Here is a 24860-nt window from a genome sequence, read left to right as displayed (position 1 = left end):
CCTACCTAAAACGGCTCGTTCTAACACGCCCCCACATACCTACGTCACGATGTGGGAAGATTTGCATAACGCTGCCCAAATGTTCACGCAAAGAAAGAAGGCGTAACTTTTATTCTCGCTGTAGTTTTGTTGCTGCCGCCGCCATGTCGTGAAGAGCTGTGTGATTCGTTGTGAAAGCGAATATACTTTGTTCGGCCTTCCAAAAGAGGACGATATCTGCTGCGGGAAAACCGCGGACTTGGCAACACTGCTTATAAACCGACCGCACTATAGCGTTTCCTTGTTTACCGTTGTAAACAAAGCAGAGTTGCGCTTTATATGGAGAAGAAAATGCCATTGCCATCGACACTTTTCTCAAGACAGTTCCCTTCAGTGATACATTAATATAACCCCAGAAATGTAATGCATTTTTGTACTTATTTTACTGTTTTTTTTCGGGATCTACTGGGACAGTGATAAAGATCTACCAGTCGATCGCGATCGACGGGTTGGCGACCACTGATGTACAGTATGTGGGAAATAGTGTTTTTTTAACCCTAAACCACATAAACACATTTCATTACACCAAATACACAAAATAATGTTCTTTTTAGCAGCATCATATGACCCCTTTAAATGCTCCACGGCAACACAGAATAGTTTAATATTGTATGCAATGGAAAAATAAACGAAAATGGTGTCCTTGTCACCTCCACAGAAGTCACAAGAGTAATCGATATTTCAGTTTAAGCGCTCGTGTTCTTCCACTACGTCCTTGGGTTTCTACTACGCTCTGACGTCACCGCAGCAGGTCACGTGACCTCAGAGCCCGTATGTGCTTGTCTCCGGAACACGGCGCTGGTGTGAGTGAGTACACTAGACTCTAGAGGATGTCGGATAGGATGGAGTGTACTGGAGAAACTTTATCCAAGACATAAAACAGCCGTATATCTCACGCGTCCGACGTTCACTGAAGAAGAAAGGGCGTTTGTATCAACTTTAAAGCGGCTTGCTCTGGTTGGTGTGCTTCCTCTGCGGCGCGCGGAGCCGAATGTCGGTGCTCAGATCCTAGAGACACGGGACACGGGCTACACGCTTACCGTACACCGCAGGGGATGTTATCGGTACTCTCCTATGGCAGGATCGTGGCCAGGGCTGTCCTGGGCGGACTCTCGCAAACGGACGGCAGAGATTACCGCCTGATCACGGCCAGCTGCGGCTTCGGGAAGGACTTTCGCAAGGGGATCCTGAAGAAGGGCATGTGTTACGGCGATGATGCCTGCTTCATTGCCCGGCACAAGTCCGCGGATGTTCTGGGTGAGCGCCACCAAAATTCAGTGTGTTATATATCAGTTGTTTTGGCACAAATATGCACGGTGACCAGCTTGTTAGGGACTTGTGAAAATGACCTTCATGGGTTAATGTCAGCACTCGGTTCGTGATGGAGGGGTGTGAGGCACGATTAGTCCAGCCCTCACCTGAAATAACCTCCCTCTTTGTGAATCTTTAGGATTTTCCTGATCCCGCATGTAGATTTAACACGCGTTCCTTAAATATGTAGCAGCCAGGCAACCGATTATAAATATTATATATCATATCATGCATATAAAATCTAAATTTAATGCAAATGAGCTTGGGTAACACAAGTTGACCTTTCACCCAGAAAGATGCCAGACTGAACCCCCAAAGCGCGACTAGCGGCGGAAACTAGAATGATTTCCCCGTAAAACATTTCCATCATGGAAACACGCATATAATTGACACGTGGTTAAAGCATAGACTGTAGGGTTAAAGTCTGGCGTGCGTAACATTAATAGATTTCCCCGATCGCGTGTGTTTTGACTCTATAAATGTAATTTACACGGTGAATATTGATGTTTTAAGTAATTCGACCTGTTTAAAGAATGTTATGAGCTGTATGCATAAAACATGTATGCATTAACTCGATTATATTATGTAGGAGTGTCAAGGGCTCGCTTGTAAATGTTACAGGAGCTCTTTGTAAAGGTCAGAATGGTTGAGCATGGAGGCGGCCATGTTGTTTAATCACATCCACGTTCCAGCGACACACACAGGCGGCTTCATTGTCCTCTCGTTGACCCACAGAAATGTTCTCTAGCATTTCTACAACCTTAAATAATACTGAATAGTTGTCACTGAGAAAACTCGGAATAATTTTCTCAAGTTAACAAAATACAAGAAAACTTAAGAGTTCCCCGTTACATTCACGTGCTACACTGAATGGTCACCGGCTTTTGTTACAGACTCGGCAGCACGTGAGTAGCAGGCCAGCTGTTTGTTCTGCATAATTTACCTCAGAATACTAGTTACTGACTACTATTAATCCGTTACAAACAACTCTTTAGCATTTTCTAAAGTGGTCTCTGTCACTGTTCTAGTGCGTTGCTATGCAGTTGTTCTGGTGGTTGTTATGGGGATATAGATTGCAACAGTCAGGTTCCACAAGTAAAAATCCAATTGAAATTTCTCAATGAGGAAATTGATTTTCAACTATAACTTATAAAGCATTTACAGACAGGCCTACTGTGAGCTACAAGATTGTTAAACAATAGTAAATGCTTTTGTTGAAGCCATCAGCCCATTTATTTTTAACGTATTTTTCAAGTAATGGTGTTTAACAGCAAACTTTCTGGTGAAAAACTACATTACCCATGATTCTGTAGCAAAATCTCCACCAATCAGAGAATCATAACAAAATGAAGCGCTCAAATGATTTGATTCAGTTTCCCTGCGCTTGTAATTTGCTTAAATATTTGTGTAAATATGCATATTTCGCAATAAATGTAACTGCTGCTTCTATATGTGCAATCAGCATATTTAAATCAATAGTTCTATATTTATCCATCTTTTTATGTCACTGGTGAGGCTTCATGGGATTGTAGTTCATTCCCCCATTAAAGCTGTTAAGTACAGACTTGTACCTTTGTATTTTTGTCCAATCTTCAAATACTTTTTTGCTTCAAATTAAAGTTGGTTTGACTCATCTCCCATTATATACTTGATTTCTTTTTAAATGTCTTTGTCTCTGTCCACTGAGTCTAGCGAACTCTGTTTACTATCACAAGTCTTTAAAGGTCAGTAGATGATCTTCACTTTCCACTCCAATTAGCCTAATGAGCTGGTCTTAAAAACAGGAAGAAACATCTCAAGGGTTTATTTGGTGCCCTTGTTAGTGTGAACCTTTGAAATCACATTATCAGTTGGATGCGAGGTGTTCAGTGAAACTCTTTTCCAGGAGATCTCAGAGATGTGCTCGGTCACAGACAGACACATACTTTAATCCAGCAGCGATTACTGCCAAACATGGGCACCAATCACGACTAGCTTTTTATCAATTTTTGCAGACATTTGATGTTCCATTTAACTGCAATAAAAAAATGATCTTCTAAGACTAAATGACTGCTTGCTTAGAGGTTTCAGGTTTATTATTTATAGTGGCCTTTGTTGTGCCAACTGGAAATAATGTGTTAATTTCAATCATGTTCCGATAGGGGTTGATGGTACCTCCAAAGTCTTTATATATGGTAACATGTTATATCTCAAAGTATATATCATGAATTGATAAAGTTAGGGCTGCTTAATTAATCAAAATAAACCTGTAATCACTACACGACTCATCAGTATGATTATCAAATTGTGAAGGCTGCGATTTAAATAAATATATGCGCTGCATGTTTCAGAGTGAAGTGAAGTGTGACGCTGTGTTTACACCCGAGCAGCTCATTATCCACCAGTTTTTCATTAAAAAAAAACATTTAAAATGTTTTGAATGTATAAAATCACAACATTTTCCCCAACTTATACAGCTCTACAAAAAGCACAGCAAACCTGGATTTTTTATTGCATTTTAAAGTATCAGAAAGTTTTGATCAGAAAAATCTCACTTAGATTTTTTCCCCCAAATCGTGCAGTGCATGTTTATAATATGTTGAGGTATTAAATATTAAAAATGGCAGTGATACCCATTTTAATTCAGTTAATAAATACAATGGGTTAAAGACATTTTTACAATAAAGAACATGGAAAAACATAAAAGTATGTCATTTAAATGCATCAAGTTCTTTGAAATATTCTCTTTCCATTCACAATTGTTTAATTTAGTCTTGCAAATGACTATGCCATTTTCAAGAAAAGTTTCAATTGAATGACTGTAAAAATGTAAAATACAATATTGTATTTTCCTTCACCTTGCTTCATGTGAGTGTGCACATCTTAATATTTTTTTATATTTGTATATTATTATAATTTTATATAAATTTTTTTTTTTAAATATAGTTATCACATTTATAAATTTCATTGTTTTTAGGGAGTCACATGACGACACGCCATGAACAACTTTATTAAAAGCCAACACATCTGTCATTTAACACAGCCTGTTGAATACAGATGCTGCACATATGCTCTCTGGGTGACTGTTTGTCACAAGGAAGTTGCGCCTTGATACATAAAGTGGACTTGTTGTATGGCAGCGCTGGAATCTGCCTTCAAGTGTGTGCTGGTGAAAACAGATGGATGTTTCCTCTGAGAGCAGTTTTCTTTAGCTCTTTTGCTATGGTAAATATGGTCGTCTCAGGTTAATGTATAATGAAACTAAATACAAATGTTGTGGAATAAAGATTTGAGTCATGGAATCGCTTATCTGACCTCACGATTTGGCCTGGATGTTGGTCGTCTATGTGGTGTTATAATAAACGTTTCTTCCTGAGAAGTGTTACGATACAGTATCTGCCAAGTTATATTGTCCCATACTCCCATTCCGAAGTATTTTTTCCTACTCTAACACCACTATGTTTGCAGCCTTGTGATGAACAGTTGGTCTTGTTTGCAAAGCTCCATTGAAATGTTAATGGTAGCTTGATTTGTGCTTCTCTAAATTGTGTTTAACTCTGATAAGTCGCCCCTCATTCCTTTTGAGCCTGGATCTCCCTTTGAGCCCATGCAATCTCTGAATTCTTGATGTGTGTGTGTGTGTGTGTGGTTACACTGTTTAGTCAGAGTGAGATGTCACCGTATTGGTGTTAGGAAGGGACTAACTAAAAGTAGAGACACTACTAACAACATTCTCCAGCATTGTGACAGTAGCTTGCTTGTTTTCAAAATAATGAAACTTTACCAGTAATAAGGAAAGTAGCAGTGTATCATGTCAAAACACAGCGTCATAGTATTTAATGCTGTATTATATTGCAGCCTTATTAAGCTGCTTTCAACATGGAATAATTCTCTATTTTAAAATCATATTTCAACATATACATCTAAAATATAAAAATATGAAATCCACAGCAAGTTTGCTCTCTTTTAATTAAAGCGGTCATATGATGCGATTTCAAGTTTTCCTTTCTCTTTGGAAAGGCGGGGCATAGAGGAGAAACAATAATGTACAGCATGTGGAAAATAATGTGTTTTTTTTTAACCTTAAACCGCATAAACGCATTTCATTACACCAAATACACAAAATAATGTTCTTTTTTTAGCAACGTTATATGACCCCTTTAAGCCAAGAAGTCGCACCAATCTTTAATTCTTCACATCTCCAATAATAATCAATAATGTAGTAATATATAAAGCACAGCTCACACAGAGATCACTAAACCCACTGCGAAATATTCACTCGAAATTCAAAGTTGTGTGGATTCCTTGAAATGACTAGATTTGGCTGTCGAAAATTAGCCAAGCAAGGCGATTCAATCATTCAATATGTTGGTTATACCATTTTCTGTTGTGTAGCCAACTACTATCAAAAATGGTAGCAATTTTAAATTCAGCTCCTTTTGTGACTAATTGTTAATTGTTGAATTTAAAGGTAGGGTAGGTGATTTCATAGAGGCCAGCAATAGCAAGCTAGCTTTGAAAGCATAAGATCCCACCCTCCCTGCAAATCACTCTCCAAAGCCACGCCTCCTCCAAAACACATGAGCGTGCACAAGCAGACCAGAGGCTAACCAGCGACACAATGAGAGACTGTGTTGGTGGAGGGTTGAATGTAACGTGTCATATTACCTCATGTCTCATTCACCGCTGAGAAAACATTACGATACAAAGGGCATAATATTACAATAATAACGCCTTCGCCTTCCATTCTTGCTTGGTCTGTAATGGCGTAATGAACGCGCTGATGAAGTATCATGTCTGTGCGAACGCTGTATGGACGTTGACAGGCAGGTAGAACAGCCTATCGTAGCCCTCGGGCTCGGACCAAGGAATATGATTGGACGAACATTTTATAATCTTACACCTTCCACAGATGATATGAATAAATTTAGACCACTTAACTTGTAACTGCTATCGGGATGTGAAGAGACTTTCAGCCAGCAGCATAACAAAAAATGTTTTTGAACCAAATCACCTACAATGCCTTTAATTTACAGTGTTTTTTGAGGATGTAATTAAATGTCTGCAGTTCGTACCATTTTTCACATGGGAAGCTGGGAGTGCTTGAGTTGCCTGATTAGATTTTGTAGAGAATAACCAGTAGTTACTAGCTACTTGGAGTTCAAGGGGTTCACAAGATATCCATCTAACATCCTCTTTGTTGAACGAAGGCGTCAGACGTGCTATAGCAGATGGCTGTTTTGCATTACCATCACAATGCGCAGTCAGTCAGGAGGTCAGGAAGGAGGTTTGTGGCAGCTGCCATCTGTCTCTGCGGCGTCAGAAACCGCCATCTCTTCCTTCCTTTTCATCCGATTGTCAGAAGTTAGGTGTTAAAGCTATTAGGGTTGAGGAAATTAACACACATCCAACTAACTGGTTTCACTCTTAATGACAATATCTTTCCCGGTCTGTTTTCCTCTCAGGTGTTGCAGATGGCGTCGGGGGCTGGAGGGATTACGGCGTGGACCCGTCGCAGTTCTCTGCCACCTTGATGAAGACGTGTGAACGGCTCGTGAAGGTGGGCCGCTTCACTCCCAGCAGCCCCGTGGGCATCCTGACCTCCGGCTACTATGAACTCCTGCAGAACAAAGTACCGCTGCTGGGTAAGATCTTATCCACACACACACACACACCAAACCACACGGTGAGTCACACACTCACTGCTGCTTTTATAGGATAAATAAATTAAACAACTGCAGGATGACTCACAGTCCTTGCGTTGTGATGTACAGTATTGATTTTTGTCCAAGTTTTTATCCCAATGTATTGTCAAGAATTCATGCTTGACTATTATGAGCAGCAAAAATGGCAGATTTTGATGACATGTATCTCATACAGTGTTATTTTAGTATTGTTTGTATTCTGTAGTAGAATTTATTCATTTTACTTTTTTTTTACATTTTTGAGTAACTTTGTGATTTTGTTAGTAATTTAGTTAGTAATTATTAGTAAATTTTAGTTAGTTTCTTTTATATATGTTTTTGTTTAAATTTTTCCTCTATTTTTAAAATTTTATTTTAGCTTTATTTCAATTAGCTAATTTTTATTTCAGTTAAAGATAACACATTAGTGACCGATTTTGAATGCTCTACATGGGCAACAACTAAACTCCCAATTACCATGTTGCTAAGGTAAATAATAAATTAATAGGTAACACTTTAGAAGGATTTCATTTGTTAACATTAATGCATTAACTAACAAACTAACAATGAGTAATGTATTGTTACAGCATTTATTAACCTCTGTTAATGTTAGTTAATAAAAAGTTCATGTTAGTTCACACTGCATTAACTAATGTTAACACATGCAACTTCTGATCTTAAAAATGTATTAGCAAATGTTTACATTAGTAAAGATTAATAAATGCTGTATTGTTAGTTCATGTTAACTAATGTAGTTAACTAATGTTAACAAATAAAACGTTATTGTAAGATTTTAACAATTAATTAATAATTAATATATTTTTATTTTATTTTTCAGTGTAGAATGGAGTTTATCTATAGATGCAATTTCTGTTGATTTGTCTTCCTTCTAGGGATTTTTGCAAGACATCATTGTCTATTAAGCATATTTAGTAGGATTTTTTTTTATACAGACGTAAAATTAGGTTTGACTTTTGTTTTTCAAATTTTTGAAAATTGAAATATCTTAAAGTATTGTGACAGTTTGTTCATTGTTTATCATTGTATTTTAATCTATGCTGTTCTTGTAAATAGAGTTTGACCTAACAAAATGGAACGATTTTTATTGAGCATGTCTTCATAAACAGCAGAAATGTTATTGTTTACTTGGGGCTGGGCGATATAGCTAAAAAATGTATCCACGATATAATGTTTCATATTGTTCGTTATCGATAATTATTGACATTTAAAAAAAAAAAAATTTAAAACAAAGAGCAATAGAAAAAAATGTTTTTAACAATTTATTGAGAGTGACTATTTTTAGACAATTAATCGTCAGCCAAATTTCATAATCGTGACAGCCCTAGGGCTAGACTAACAAAACATTAAAATGCAACAGCGTCACTTACATCATTATCACCGCATCTCGTGCTCCACTGATGACACGTCGATAAATATCGATACCGTTTTATCGCCCAGGCCTATGTTTACTAGGGTAACTTCAAATTAACAAATGGTCCAGATGCCTTTTTTACCTCGCAAAGACTGAGAGTAAAGTTAGATTCTCAAACAAGGCATTGGATTACCAAGCACGCAACCGGTCTTTTTGCTGAAACCTGACATCATGAGCTGTCAGAAATGTCACTCTATGTTCTTCGTCTTGCTGAGTTGTTTGCCTCTTTAAAAAGTGACCTGCTTTTATTTTGGGAAGGCATGTGGAGAGATAAAGGTCTGTGGGTGACCGTTCTAAGACAAGGTCGCTTGAACTACAAGGCTTTGGCCAGGGATCGAGAAAAGGAAAGATTGTGTGAGGTGATAAACTGAGAGGCCATCAGCATATAGCCTAATTAGAGATTCCTCTTTATTAAGTGTTCAACCTAAAACCTGATCAGTGGGAAACATTGCTCTTAAAAATAGGTTTAATAGGTTATGATTTAAATTTGTTAACGGTAAAGTGTTAGGTGTAATAAACTAACAATGAACAATACTTTTACAGCATTTATGATTTTTAATTACTAGCCTACATACTATTTTCTATTGTTTTCTATTGTAATATATTTTAAAATGTACTTAATTTATTCCTTTGAAGCTGAATATTTTCAGCATAATTACTCTAGTCTTCAGTGCCACACGATCCTTCAGAAATCATTCTAATATGATGATTTGGTATTTTTGTAATTGATTTGCTGATTTCTTATTATTATAAATGTTGAAAACAGGTGTACTGCTTAATGTTTTTGTGGAAATTGTGATAGTTTTTTTTTTTTAGTTCAAAAGAGTGGCATTTTTTTATAGAAATATTTTGTAACATTATTAATGTCTTTACTGTCACTTTTGATCTATTTAATGCACCTTGTAGAATAAAAGTATTAATTTACTAAATAAAAATATCTTACTGACCCCAAACATTTGAACACTAGTATAGTAATAGTAATATATTTTTTAACATTTCAAACTGATTAAATTATTTGATGTATATGAACAAATGTAACAATAAACAATGGTATGTTTATGTATCAACATTAACCTAGATTGACAAAATCGCTGTAAAAGTTAGTTTGCATTAATGTTAACAAACGAAACCATATTGTAAAGCATTACCGATTGTGTTCTATGAAAAGTACATGTTACTTTTACATTACTTTTTGCCCGTAGCTATGTTTCCATCACCCTGTTTTTATGCACATTTTGAAGTATCACTTTAGAAATGAGTGATGGAAATGCCAAATTTCAAATAAAAATTCCTTAATTCGCAAAAGCTTTTACGCTCGCTTGTGGTGGTTTTTGACTTGTGCGAATAATGGGAGATCTTGTTCCACAGCATCTGAAATGTTGTTATGGTCACTCTGAAATGCCCGAGCAAAGTGATTTATTATATATGAAAATTATTATATTCAGTGGCTTCTTCTACTTTTCTTAGTGATATTTAGTGCCAGTTTATGAGGAAGTGACGATTTTGTTCTCTTTGACTCGTTGGATGCAAATGGTGCTTATTCGCAAATGTTGTATACGATATTCCAATTTTGCGAATAAATTAAATTCGCAACTTTGGATGGAAACCCAGCTACTGTCAGTTATGCTTGCAGATTAGGGTTGGACGATGTCTACCAAATTGGCATCGGACGATGTCTGCAGTGAAACATTGTGATGGATGATGACATTGGGGGGTGGGGTTAGGGGTGTGCCCGAAGCGTGAAACAAATAAAGCGTTCTACGGAGCCACTAAAAGGTTAGCCACTTGCTAGCGGTAACCTGTTGCATTACAGTACATGAAAGTTCACATCTTTCAGCTTAACATCGTGATGGCATCGTCTATCGGCCCAACCCTATTGCAGATGTTTGTTAACACGTGGTGGTGGTATTTTTACAGTGGACGTGATTGTCCCCCCACATACTTTACATACAACAATTTCTACCTGCATAGACGTCATGCTGCTTGCAGTGTAGACAGCTTCTTATATAATAGGAGCCACAATGCATCACGGCACCCGCTTGCTGTGAGGACATGCTGTCGCGCACAGTATGTAGGTTACATGACTATGTTATGGGGACAAAGGTTCAACTGTTTTTGTGAGTGAATAAAAAGGAAAGTGTAAATTGTTTCATTTGCATATAAAAAGTTATGTATTATAGCTTCAATTACAAAAAATCTATGTATATTATTTGTTTAATTTATTTCTTTTTGTCTCTCTGTCTTTTCTAGGAAGTAGCACAGCTTGCATAGTCGTTCTGGATCGTCGGAGTCACAGGATACACACCTGCAATCTGGGAGACTCAGGCTTCTTGGTGGTTCGGGGTGGAGAGGTGGTCCATCGGTCAGACGAGCAGCAACACTACTTCAACACACCCTTCCAGCTGTCCATAGCCCCGCCGGGGGCAGAGGGCGTGGTGTTGAGTGACAGGTGGGTTGGTGACACTCGTTGATAGCGGATACACTCACTGCAGTATCACAGCTGGTTGTGTGTCACAGATCAGTGTCACAGACATCTGCGCGTGGGGCCATGTGACTTTTACATCAATTAATAGTGTAAGATGCACCTACTGTAGGTTGATCTGGTGCTTATGCAGGCTATGTGAGTTTGATTTATTACGTTCCCCCCTTACTGCCATCATTCTCTGTCTTCTCTTTCTCTACTAGATCTATTAATTTATTAAAAATACATAAAATATGCAATTAATACATATAATGACTTGAATACACCTCTGCTGTAGCAAGTATTTTATTTATTTTATTTTATAAATAGTTTTTTTGTAAGTTTTTATTTTATTTAAAAAAAAGACTTTAATATTTAATATAGCGTCTAATATAAAACATTTTAGTGTTTTTTGGGGGGGATATTGTACTGATATTGTAGTAAGATTATATCTTTATTTGGTTGTTTGGCATAATCTACTATTACTGTTTAAGCAGTTAAGAAGTTTTGTTAAAATATTAAACAAATGTAAAACATTTGATAAGTCATGTGATGCAACCAATGTGCAGAAACATGCTGAAAGGAAAACAAAAAAACAGGAAATGTCATAGAGATATGCAGACCCCCCTTGACTGTGTCAAGGTCAATAAATCAAGTTAATTGGAGATTGTAAAATGACATACGACCTCCGAAAATCATGAATTAAGAAAAAAATGAAACCTATATTTTAAATAATTAATTAACATGCATAACCATATATTTAAGGTGAATGTTTATACTTAATCATGGTTACACCATTTTTTTAGAGTCTTAAATATAAACTTTTCTAATTGTATGATTTTTTAAAAAACATTTCTGAATTTCTAAGAACATTAAACTTGCATTATTTTTCTTTTTTCTTTATCGTGGACACTTATTAGATTGAGCAGTGTTAGCAGGTATTAGCTGAGATTCTCCTGAACCCTGTAGAAGTGAGAACAGCCAAAGAGTTCTGCTTAAAGCACTGTGAGGGAGTGTTGGCCCAATTCTTTAATGTCAAGGCCATGTGATTCTAGTTCCTCGATGCCACGGTCTTGCCGTGGGGCACACATCCAAACACTCACGCGCAAATACCCAAAACCTCCAATCAAAGAGAGAGGGTGGCGAAGCAAACCCATTCCCCTCTGCCAATCAGCATTGTGCTGAACACTTGTTTACATTTTTTTTCCTGAGTCCCAGTAGAGGGTGTGATTATTTTAAGCTCCACATGTCCTGCTAAATTGATGTGGGACCTTTAGTTTATGTCGTCCAGAGTCTGTTATGGCAGACCTCCACTGAAAAAACTCATCTAACTTTCTCATGTGCAGCAGGAAATCTGACCTGAGCTTGACCTGAGTGTTGGGTTCTAAGTGTGCCTCATTGGCACTAAAATATCCATTTACAAGTAGAATTACATGCATTTGTCTATTTACTTTGAAGCCTCTCAGGTGCTTTGAGTTCTGTGGCAGTGATTTAGTAAAAAAAAAATACATTGAGTTTTGGAATCAAGATCAAGATCGGGTGTTGCAGGTCTTCTGAGATCGAAATGATTGTTTGTTTAGTCATTTAGCAGATGTTTTAATCCAAAGACAATTCAGCTGAGAAACAATTTATCATACAAAAAGCAACAGTATTCTTAGTACCAATAAATTGTTGTTTTAGATTGTTAATGGTTGGTGCTTGTACTGGTCCGCGTCACAAAAATGAACCAACTATAGACTACTTGCCTCAGACATGAGAAATATCTATAAAAAGCTTGAAATGTCTACTTTTAAACAAACTAATTTAAATCAAAAATGAACACTCATGTAATCCATATGTAAATCCATCTCTGAAGATGAGTCGGCGTCGTCAGCTTCATCTTTGCAGCTAGCAGTGACTCAGAAAACACTCTTTTATTAATATCTAAAATATCTCCTTGCTATTTTTTCCAATACATTGTCATTACTTTTGCGGCTAGTTTTATGTGTGCACTTGAACGCAGAACAGGCTATATCTTAAAGGCCCCCCATGTATATATTTAAGTAATTAGATTAGTACAAACGTGATTTAGTTGACTAACGGCTTAAATTAATAGACTATTAGTCTACTAGACAAATCTTTAGTCGGGGGCAGCCCTACAAACAAATATGATAGACTGCCATAGAGCTCTGGAAAACACCCAAAGCCATCTAATATAATAGCAGCAAGTTTTGAACAGATAAGCAAATGTCCTCTTTTTGCTTTCTTAAATGTGACCCATAATCAGAGCACCAATACTTACCCAGTGCACTAAGACAGATTAAACTAAAACTCAAGGGATTTGGAGCTTGAAAAGAGGCCTGTCTGGTTTCCAAGAAAACAACCTGACTGATTGGATTTGGTCCAGAGGTCATGTTGGGTCTGGACAAGTTCTCTTAAACCCAAGTGTCCATTACCCTCCGTTTAGATCTCTGGCCTGTTACCCTTTTGCACTACTGCTTGAGTTTCAACCCTGATCAAGTATCTCAGTCTAATTTAGTTGATTAGATCATTGTTTTTCCATTAGCATTTCTACAAAATTACTGGATTTTTGCCTATAGACCTTAATCTGAGAACTGCAGGTCCTTTATGCTTAACATATTGTTTTTTTTTTTTTTATCAGTGTAATTCAGAAGGTTAAATTTATTTTTCATAACAGTGTTCATAACTTGGCATCAATCGTGGGTATGTGGGTGGCATAGTAATTAAAATATTCTGGTATTGGCATATGCTCTACAGAAGTGTAATTCTAAATCTTTTTGTCGATCTCTTTCAGTCCTGAGGCGGCAGATAGCTCTTCCTTTGATGTCCAATTAGGGGACATCATTTTGACCGCTACTGACGGCCTCTTTGACAACATGCCTGACTACATGATCCTGCAAGAACTCAAGAAACTCAAGGTACAGACAGTACTTGCATTAAATGTGAGGGTGCTTGGGCGACAGTCAACTGATTTGGTTTTTGGCTTATACCAATATTATAGAGATTAGCGTGGCTGATATCACATATGTGTGGATATAACACAATGTTATGATCGCGAATAAGATGCAATTGGACCTGAGGGGACCAGTGTTCACAATTACACCGTCCTGCATCATATTTGCTGAATGAAATCAGCATTCAGCAACAATACTTGTTTCTTACTAATTTAGGGATGCTGATATCAAAAATAGTGCCCGTTTTGCTCAAGCACGTCACATTTTCTCACGGTTTTTGACAACCGTTTGTACAGTGAAGAAATCTTGTATTATCCCTTAATCACCAAAAAACTGCCACGAAGACTTGATTATCTGTCTTCCTCGGGGCTAGGTTACATCTCTGTTCAATTCTCAGCCAATTTTCGCATATATAATACTTGTGAAGACATTATTTTATGCCTTATACTGTTTTTCATTTTTTTCCACTCCTTTGCAGATTCTAAGTTAAATGATGCATTTGGAGTACTTTTTGTCATTAAAACAAGCTTTTGGTAACTCAACATTATCAAATTTGGTAATATTAGTTTTTTTTCAAGATGCAGGGCTGTATTATCGGTTGATACCGATAAATTTAGAATCAAAATGGCTGATATATCAGTCTAAAGCCCGATTCGGATGGTAATTGTTTCTCATATGGACGTCTGTAAAAATAAATTTACATATCACCTCAATGATAAAACTCATGGATTCGGATGCGATCTATTCACAGAGGAGGAGTGAGTTCTGTGATCCTATTTTTAAAATTGTATTGCATACCTGCTGCTGCCATAATAAAGACCCATTTCGAATGTTTGCGTGCTTTTCTTTTCTTTCTGCTCCCAGTCGCTGTGAGCAGTTATGAAGCATTGTTCTTTTAAATACTTTCCAGCATTTCAGAAATAAATATGTATGCAAATTACACCGAAGTACAACAGTTAACGTACCTTACGGTGTTCGGGAGTGCTCAAAAAGGGTTTAAGCTGAATTTTGAATCGATTTCTTCTCGTAAACTCAGAGATGTGGATTCGGACGGCAATTAAATTACCACACGACCTTGGTGTTTGTCAAAAAACCGTAGGTAATTCGGCTGGGGATTTTTACTGGGGTGGTGAGAGAAAAACACCGACATCCTGTATTCGGACGGCTATTAAATCACCAACTACCCCCTGTAAATGGTGAAAATCACTTACGTCCCCCTGAGAAACAATTACCGTCCGAATAGGGCTTAACACTATACTTGGTTATTAGTAGGATTTCCACCTTTTTCAGGTTATCTTCAGGTTATCTTCCTATACCGATAATCTCAAAATAGCCATATAATGGCCGATTAATCTCCCTGGCCGATATATCGGTATAATATCGGTGGGTACTTTCCAGGTTTTTCATTTTATTTATCTCTCTTTTTATATTTATTTTGCCTCAGAACACCAACTATGATAGTATCCAGCAGACTGCCCGCAGCATTGCTGAACAGGCCCATGAGTTGGCCTACGACCCCAACTACATGTCCCCTTTCGCCCAGTTTGCCTGTGACAACGGGTTGAATGTAAGAGGTGAGTCTTCAAAAAGAGGTTCTTGACTTCCATTACCTTTCTCATTCCAAAACCTCTTTGAATATCCATAATCAGCGGTACTGACCTTGTAATTGGTCTATTTTCATTTCAGGGGGGAAGCCTGACGACATCACAGTGCTTCTGTCCATTGTGGCAGAATACACAGACTGAGCGCGCTCAGTGGTGCTTGCTCTTCTCTTACACCTGTGTCTTCCACCCCTCTCCAATTGCACTGCTCCCCATCTCACTTCTCCCAGCACCACTTTCCATTCTTCCATTTCTCGAGTAGATCTCCAGTCAACGCAGGGAGGAGGATAACATGAACTCACTGGTGTGGGTGGTGATGCAAGCGGTACAAACAGTCCACAATTGATGACCTCATTTGTGTCCAAAAGGATTTTGGGAATCTTCAACCCGTGTTGTGAATTTGAGTCATTTCTATTTTTCCAAGGGGCAAGGAGAGCCATGCATTACCCACAAAAAGTGGTTTATAATGGGAGAAGCTGTCATATTCACTCGTGTGGCTTGTGCAAATGAAAAGCTGTTGTTAAATGGTTGGTTGTCTATGTCTTGAGAGAGAAGTTAAGCATCTCTGAAGCCTCTATGTGCTGGAGTGCCTCTGTGTTTTTGTGTGTACGTGTATAACGTGTCCTGTTTGGTTAAGCTGTAATAGAAAGGTAGATAAAAGTTCGGAAAGAGGCTTAGCTAGATTTAAACCTGTTGCGAAATGCAAGTGCTTTAGGATGTGCTGGCTAGTTCTGTTCAGCCAGAATATCTACCTCTAGTTAGACAATCTTCATCTACACCATCACTTTGTGAGGTCTTGGATGATGGATTGCAAGTTGAAAGGCAGGAAGGAGATGGGTTAAATGTACAGCTTGTGTTTGGTTATAAAAGATAGAAACTGAACTGCACAGACATCGTAGACCTTAGTCAGTGTAGTGCCATATTTAAGTTTTGACAGGAATGAAACTGAGGCTGTGAGGGTTAGAAGTACAGTGCGTTCAGTGGATTGTACTGTTTAACATCAAACCGATTGATCAGCTGACAAAACGTCTTTCTGAAAAATGTTACGTAGACAAAAACGCAACTTTTGAAAGTTGTGATTTGGTGAAAATTACATGGTCTAGGACCTTTATACAGTTCGTAAAGACTAAGTATATCCCTGGCATCCTTATTTTCAATATGGTGTCAAACCTGACTAAGATCTGTACCAGAGAATGTCACAATCCACTGATAGACAGCTACACTCGCTCACGGGGATGGTGGATGTTGACTGTGAATGCGTGTTGGATGTATATTTGCATGACTTCACCTCTCGACCCTTGAGTTTGAAAGTCTACACGCACAAATGGCTAGCATCTGGCAATGCTTTTCATGAATTGAAAGGTCAGGTATCTAAATAAATGTTTTATTTTTTATAAATATTTAGCTTTTAGTGGACAAGATTCAACAGAATGCAGAAGTCAGGGAACGCTGGTCTTTACGGATCGACCATAAGGCCTTTCGCCGTTTTCTGTGCTCCCTAGCGAGGCTTGCGTTATTTTTTTAATTGATTGAAGGGTATCTAACGGTTTTTGTTTTTCCTGTGTCGCTCTAGATTGGTTCTAGAGAAATTTTTCACACTCATGTGCTGCTTTAATTTTGTAAATTATAAATGTGTGAGTGACTACATTATTTATATGAATGTTTTTACCTGTACAATAAAAAATGGGTGCGCTGATGGCGATTTTATTTCACGAAAGCGACAATTCATGCAGACCGTTGAGTGTGATTGGCTTGCAGTCTTTGGATAAAATGGAACACTGATTCTATGAGAAGCATTAACTATACATAATTGTTATATTTTTGTCCAGTTTATTGAGATTGGAAAAACATAAAGCAATACAGATTTTTAAAATGTCTTTTTAGTTTTGTTTCTCCAATGTATGTGAAATATTGTGCATGCCCAGGATGGCAAACCTCAGTTAAGTATGTCAAAAATTATTGATATATGTATAGGTCATGAGTAAATATTCTTTAAAGCTTTCATACTTAAAATCCTATATAAACATGGAACTCAATGTTTTGTGAGGTTTGCTGTCCTGATATGTTCCATAAAGGCATGGCTATTCACCTACAGACAGAGAGGACTATAATCAAGTCCTCAGTTGTGCCTGCAACACAATTCGACCAGAACTGTGGTCTCTTATTATGTGTGACGTCTTGTGGGTTGTGGTCATGTTAAAATCAACATTGTGTAATCGGTAAAGAAAACCAAAGCAGGAAAGCCATAAGACCAGCATGACCAAGGTTTTCTCATCCAATGTCTCACTGTCATCTAAAAGACCGCAGTTGAATCTTTAAATGTTAAGAGTATCTGCCGGAATTACCATAGTGTCCCAAATCTGCTTTTCTTTCTAGATAAATGAAATGGAAATCAACTAAACAGCCAGTCATATGTAATGGTTATTCAGTTGTGTACTTGTCAATTACCAAATGTGTGATCTAGGTCGAAAATGTTTTAGTTGTCTTTTTATTTTAGTCAAAGGTGATGTGTGTGATATCAGCGCCTCTAGAGGCAGCAAACAGAATTGCAATTTGTTTTGTTTTTTTGTTTGCTTGTTTGTTTGTGTTTTTTGAACAACTCAACCAATGGCATTAGTTTAAGGCGGAGCTAACAGTTTGCTGGAGTAATGACTTTTTGGTTTGGTCCGACAATAAGAATTGGGATGATTTATTTTGGATCAGAAATGCCATAAAATAATGAAGTATTAGCATCACCCAAAAAATTTAATTAAATTATAAATAATATAATTTAAAAAACTGATCTAAACAACACATGGTGGTTTGAAATCCAATTATAGTCATTTTTGCATTTGTTGGAATATGTCTCAATGTAATGTTGTAATGCAACATAAATTGCATATTGATCAGTCTGTGTCCGAATATAGCCTGCTAATTTTTGATCACTTTTTCCCCAAGAGGCAAATGTTCAAGTTGGTCTTCTCTTTATATTGACAGCTACTCTTAATTACTCTTAATACTCTTAAAGGGGTCATCGGATGCAAAATTCACTTTTCAAGTTGTTTGAACATAAATGTGTGTTGGAAGTGTGTGTACACATCCATCCTATAATGATAAAAATTCACTCAGTGATTTTTTTTTTTTAAATCCCTATTTTAAAATCCCCTTTCTCAAATCAGGCTGTTCTGAGATTCCTGTCAGAATGACGTAGTTCTGCACAGGCTGCTCACACGATAGTTGACGGACAAGGCTGTCTTACCTTAGACCCGCCCTGAGTGAGCTGTGAGCTGTCCGCCATTGTGTCGACTCCGGTGCAGGGGAAGACAAGATGTCTCCGATTAAGCGATTGAGGTGCTTTGTTGTTGGATGTAATAATTAATATAGCAGTCGTCATTTACTCCCGACATCTGAGCCGCTGAAGACGCAGAGGATTAACGTTACTTTTGCTTTGAAGTGAATGCGCCGATCCCCGATCTGCCTAAATGCATTTTAAGTTTGCGCGAATCATTCGTGATCCACCCTCACCTACAGAAGAAGTGAGTATAAGGGTTGTTTATGAATCTTTGCAAATCGCCTTTCCTAATAATGTGCTAGTTAGCCAGTTTCGCGGATGAAGTTTACAGTCTGCTCATAACCTCACGGAAGAGAAGGGCGGGGTCAGCAGAGCTCATTAGCATTTAAATCAACATGGACTAGAACAGCGTGCTGAAAACAGCTGATTTTGATAGGTTTAGAAAGGTGTTTTTTACACTACCATTGAGAAATTTTAACCAAAGTATGTTATAGACTTTTAGTTAAGACCCTAAAGAATCATATCAACTTGTGCAAAATGGGCATCCGATGACCCCTTTAAAGAAGGTATTTTTGTATTCCAACCTATGTACTATAACACTGGATATTGACTGTTTGAACAAACTGATCAGATTTTTTACTTGTTAAATGATAAAATCAGTCCCAGAGATAGAGTTTGAAAAACAAACCAGTTAGTGTGCAACTGAAGAAAACATTATTTTTGCAATTCTGTTTGGTGTCTCTGGCGGTGCGTAAATTGTCACGTTTCGCCATTAGTGAGTGTCATTGCATGAGATGGTGTTGTGACTGAACCTTTTGTGTCTGGATTTTTGCCACTTTGTTTGCCACACACAACACACATTTTTCTGAATTCTCTTGTCATGACTTGTCCAAAACCTTCAGATGTGCTTTTATCAATTCTAGTACAATTTTCCTACATCATCATTTCAAAACAGGAACGTTGCCTCCCTGAGTTGGGCTGATAGTGACTGAACGCCACTCAGATCTGTGTCTGTGTTTCACTGTGAGTGAACCAGGAGTGCATCCATCATACAAATCAACATGCCATTTGCGCCTTAAAATCTCATACTGTCTCATCCAGAGGCCTTTGTGTGGCAAAGCTTGTGTGTCTCGTCTGAGTGTCGCTTACAGCAGTGTCCTCAATTCTGGTTGTATCATCCGTCCTTCTCTCATTTGATGGTTTCTATGGTGCTGTCTGCAGTCAAGATGAGTCTGTCAGTCTCTGAAGCAGACAATGTGCGAATGAGAACTACACTTTTTGTGTGTACAGTGTAACAATGCAAGAAAAGTTCCTGTAAATATGTTTTCCAAGTTGTAAAATATTTAAATAAAAATATAGTATTTATACTAAAATATGACTCTGAAGATTTATTTCATATAGTGTTGAAACAAAGTGACACAATAACTCAATGTATTTATTTCATGTTAGTATTAATGATTTTATCCTTTTATTTATTTAAATTAAATATCAACAGAAAATCTTTCATGTCTTCCTGGGCTATTGTGTAACTTTTGGAGTAAATCCAGGACGACACAATAAAAACAGAAATTGAGTAATCAAATGTAAAAAATAATCACTGCATTGACTTTATTGTATGTATTCTTTACATATTACTGATTGTTAAAGCTACAAAAACTGTTTAGTCAAGAGCTGAGTCATTCCCTCTTTTCTTTTATTGTTTAATAAATATTAATTACACGACGCAGAAGGTTTATAATAGTCAGATTGTCCCCAATACTGCTGTCATTACCATCAGCAATTCAGAGAACAAAAAAGGTTTTAAATATATGTTTGCGTGATGGAAATGAGGAGTGACAGTTCCTGTCTGCCATGCTGCTGGGTGGTTTGCAATTGTTGCTCCATGTAGCTTTTTCTTTCTGTTGTGATCTCTATCTTGCTATCACTCTGTTGTTTAAACCGCTAAAATATAACTTAATTATCACCATACTTCTGATATTATCTAACAAACTAATTTGACATTGTTCGCTTTTTAATCGGTCACACTTTATATTAGGTGGCCTTAACTATGTACTTGCATCAAAAAATAAGTACAATGTACTTATTGCGTACATATTGTATTGCAAAACACTTTTGCTGCTATTGAGGTGGGATACGGGTAAGGTTAGGGACAGGTTTGGTGGTATGGGTAGGTTTAAGGGTGGGTTAAGGTGTAAGGGATGGGTCAACAGTGTAATTATAAATGTAATTACAGAAATTAATTACATAGAGGTATTTTTAAAAATATAAGTACAATGTAAAAAATGTATGTACACAATAAGTGCATTGTACCAAATGATTAATTTAAATGTAAGTACATAGTTAAGGCCACCTATAAAGTGGGACCTTTTAATCTAAACCACTTGCGCAGTGCATTAGCATTCTGTTAGCTTATTCGCGTTTCCTACCATCTCTTTTTCTCTCTCTCGCTCCGCTTTTCACGAGTTCATCAAACAACTGTGGTAAGTCGGAATCATTCAACAATCGCGGTGAGTCATGACTTCTGTTATTGTCAGTTGCACTGCTTGCCACGTTTAGTGTAGCTTTCGCTGTCAGCGGCAAGGGATTCAAATGTGATAATTGTGAAATTGTGAACATAACTGTTAAAGGAAGGCTGTGGAATCCTGTGCCAGCTGGTCACTCGCACTAACGCCTATTCCCTTCACCTTTCCGTGTTTTGACTTTAAAAAAAAAAGTCTAACGTATTCTTTAACTTGGACCTTATTTTTGAAACACAAAATGTCAAGTACCAAAAGCAGCCCATATTAAGTCTATAAGTTGTCTTTAATTGAAAAATATGCATTTTCATATACTTACATATACCCGATGAAAGTGCCCTAGGCAATTCTATTGTACAGAACATGAAAATAGCGGATTCCAGAATCCACCCCTTTAATAGAGACACCAGCCACCATAGTCCAATGTTAACCAAGAGCCAGAGCTCCTGACATCTTGGCAAATTTGAAAGAGCTGGCTAATGCTAATTGCCGCTCTTCTCCCTAGAAATATGGCACATAGTCTTAAGAGTTTGTACTTGACTAACTGGGGCACAGGTCAGGAAGCAGATTGACCGTCTGCTAGCCGCCTCATGTCACAGAATTCAGTTAAAGCGCTTTTTGTAAATTATATGATCACAGATCAAAAACTAGATGTGCTCTCTTTGACAGAAACCTAGCTAAAACCAGATGAATACATTACTTTAAATGAGTTTACCCCCCAAGATTACTGTTATAAACATGAGCCGCATTTAAAAGGTAAAGAGGGAGGTGTTGCTACAATTTATAGTAATATTTTCAGTATTTCTCAGAAGTCTGATTTCAAGTCATTTGAAGTAATGGTGCTTTATGTAACATTATCTAGAGTAATAAGTGTTAATGATAAATCCATACTGACATTTGTACTGGCTACTGTGTACAGGCCACCAGGCCACCAGGGCACCATACAGACTTTATCAAAGAATTTGCTAGTTGAGTTAGTGCTGGCTGCAGATAAAGTATTAATTGTTGGCGATTTTAATATCCCTGTAGATAATGAAAAAGATGCATTGGGATCAGCATTTATAGACATTCTATACTCTATTGGGGTCAGACAACACGTATCAGGATCTAGTCATAGTCATAATCATACTCTGAATTTAATACTGTTACATGGAACTGATGTTAATGCCATTGAAATTGTGCAACAAAAACGATGATATCTCAGATCATTATCTAGTCTCGAGTATTCTCCATATAGCTAAAGCTGCAAATTCAATACGGTTGCTCCTTTACATTAAAGAAGATTAAGGAAAACAGTCAGACACCATGGTATAATGAGCACACTCGTGCCCTAAAGAGAGCAGCCCAGAAAATGGAGCGCAGCTGGAAGAAAACAAAACTAGAGGTATTTTGTATTGCATGGAGGGAAAGTACTTCCTCCTCTAAAAAAAGACTTAAAAACTGCTAGATCTGCTTACTTTCATCTCATTTAGAAGAAAACTAACACAACCCCAGGTATTTATTCAGTACAGTGGCTAAATTAATGAAAAATAAAGCATCAACAGGCACTGACATTTCTGAATAGCACAGCAGTAATGACTTTATGAACTTCTTTACTTCCAAGATCGATACTATAGAGATAAAATTATAACCATGCAGCCGTCAGCTACAATATCGCATCAGTGCGCTATAGACCCCTTGAGGAACAATTCCACTCATTCTCTGCTATAGGAGAAGAAGAATTGTATAAACTTGTTAAATCATCTAAACCAACATGTATAGACCCTATACCATCTAAGCTGCTAAAATTGGTGCTTCCAGAAGTCATAGATCCTCCTCTGAATATTATTAATTTGTCATTGTCATTAGGATATGTCCCAAAACCTTTAAACTGTGATTAAGCCTCTCATTAAAAACCACATCTTGATCCTAGAGAATTAGTCAATTACAGACCTATCTCGAATCTCCCTTGCTCTCATCAGAGTTACAAATGACCTGCTCTTATCATCCGAGCATGGTTGTATCTCTCTATTAGTGCTACTGTATTAGCAATTATTTTGCACCCAATTTGCAAATGGAATGCATAGTTGATATAAAAAACTGGATGACTAGTAATTTCCTACTGCTAAATTCTGAAAAAAAACAAAACAGAGGTGTTAATTATCGGACCAAAAACCTCTGTATGTAACAACCTAGACTACTAGGATATGTTAGACTTGATGGCAGCTCTGTCAATTCTTCGTCATCCGTTAGGAACCTATTTGACAGCAATCTTTCCTTTGAAAGCCACGTTTCTAGCATTTGTAAAACCGCATTTTTCCATCTTAAAAATATATCTAAATTACGACCTATGCTCTCAATGTCAAATGCAGAAACATTAATTCATGCGTTCATGATCAAGGTTAGATTATTGTAATGCTTTATTGGGTGGTTGTTCTGCACGCTTAATAAACAAACTCCAGCTTGTCCAAAATGCAGCAGCTAGAGTTCTTACTAGAGCCAGGATGTATGACCATATTAGCCCAGTTCTGTCAACACTGCACTGGCTACCTATAAAAAATCGTATAGATTTTAAAATCTTGCTTATTACTCATAAAGCCCTGAAAGGTTTAGCTCCTCAGTACTTGAGCAAGCTCTCATCGCATTATTGTCCTTGACATCTGCTGCGCTCTTAAAACTCTGGCCGTTTGATAATACCTAGAATATCAAAATCAACTGCAGGCGGTAGATCCTTTTCCTATTTAGTTCCCAAACTCAATCTACCTAACAATCTACCTAATGTTGTTTGGGAGGCAGACAAACTCTGTCAGTTTAAATCTAGATTAAAGATCTCTTTAACATAGCTTACACATAATACACTATCACATTTCTATAATTCAAATCCGTTAAAGGATTGTTATGCTGCATTAACTAGGTCAACCGGAACCGGGAACACTTCCCATAACACTCAATGTAATTGCTGCATCATAAGAAGAATGGCATCTATGCTAATATTAGTCCGTTTCATTCTTATTCAGATGGTCACTGCCAGGGGTGCCTGCAGGATTTCAGCTGAGGTATGCACAGAGATACCTTTTTTTTAATGAAGGTATTTCTAGACGCTTAAAAAATCTTTTAACCCTGAAAACGGCAAAAAGCAATGGAATGGTCAAAGACATCCATTGCATTTTCCCATAGGAAAACAACTGAAAACGCGGGTGCGGGTGGACACAAAAACCATTTCGGATGAATTTTTTTAAAGTTGACTTTCAAAATGTAGTCTTTTGTTTCAGTTGTTTGTAGTTGATTATCCACTTCATCCAGCACAGTTTCATCTCTGTGTTCTTGTTTGGTTTACTGACTGTGAAACTTCTTCAGATGATTCAGCATAGGTGGTGAACCAAGGCTAAAAGTAGCCTATAATGTTGGTGTAATCTATTAACTATACTGTACATCATAAACCCGTCTTTTTAGGCAAGTACCAGATCTGGGTGTCATGTCAAAATATTTTAACAACCTATGACTTTAACGTGATCACAGTTTAATAAAAACATTGTAAGTTACTAAATATTTCATTATTTTGTTTAATTTCCATGGCTAACCAACCAGTGAATAAATTATATGCTGAAAGAGAGCAAAGAGCATGTATAAAAT

General features: G+C 37.3%; 1 protein-coding gene across 1 annotated transcript; it reads left to right on the top strand.

Annotated features, from left to right (window-relative positions):
- Positions 1-784: 784 nt before the first annotated feature.
- On the top strand, positions 785-18316 carry LOC107744096 (protein phosphatase PTC7 homolog). Its single transcript, XM_016557582.1, has 6 exons — positions 785-1296; positions 6795-6974; positions 10696-10894; positions 13701-13824; positions 15305-15434; positions 15547-18316. The coding sequence occupies exons 1-6, from the start codon at positions 1095-1097 to the stop codon at positions 15603-15605; spliced, it is 894 nt and encodes a 297-aa protein (XP_016413068.1). The 5' UTR covers positions 785-1094; the 3' UTR covers positions 15606-18316.
- Positions 18317-24860: the final 6544 nt, after the last annotated feature.

This window comes from Sinocyclocheilus rhinocerous, unplaced genomic scaffold (genome assembly GCF_001515625.1).
Source record: "Sinocyclocheilus rhinocerous isolate Xijiao unplaced genomic scaffold, SAMN03320098_v1.1 scaffold287, whole genome shotgun sequence".
NCBI lineage: Eukaryota > Metazoa > Chordata > Actinopteri > Cypriniformes > Cyprinidae > Sinocyclocheilus > Sinocyclocheilus rhinocerous.
Note: the sequence above shows the minus strand (reverse complement) of the source record. Positions and strands in the feature narration are given on the sequence as shown.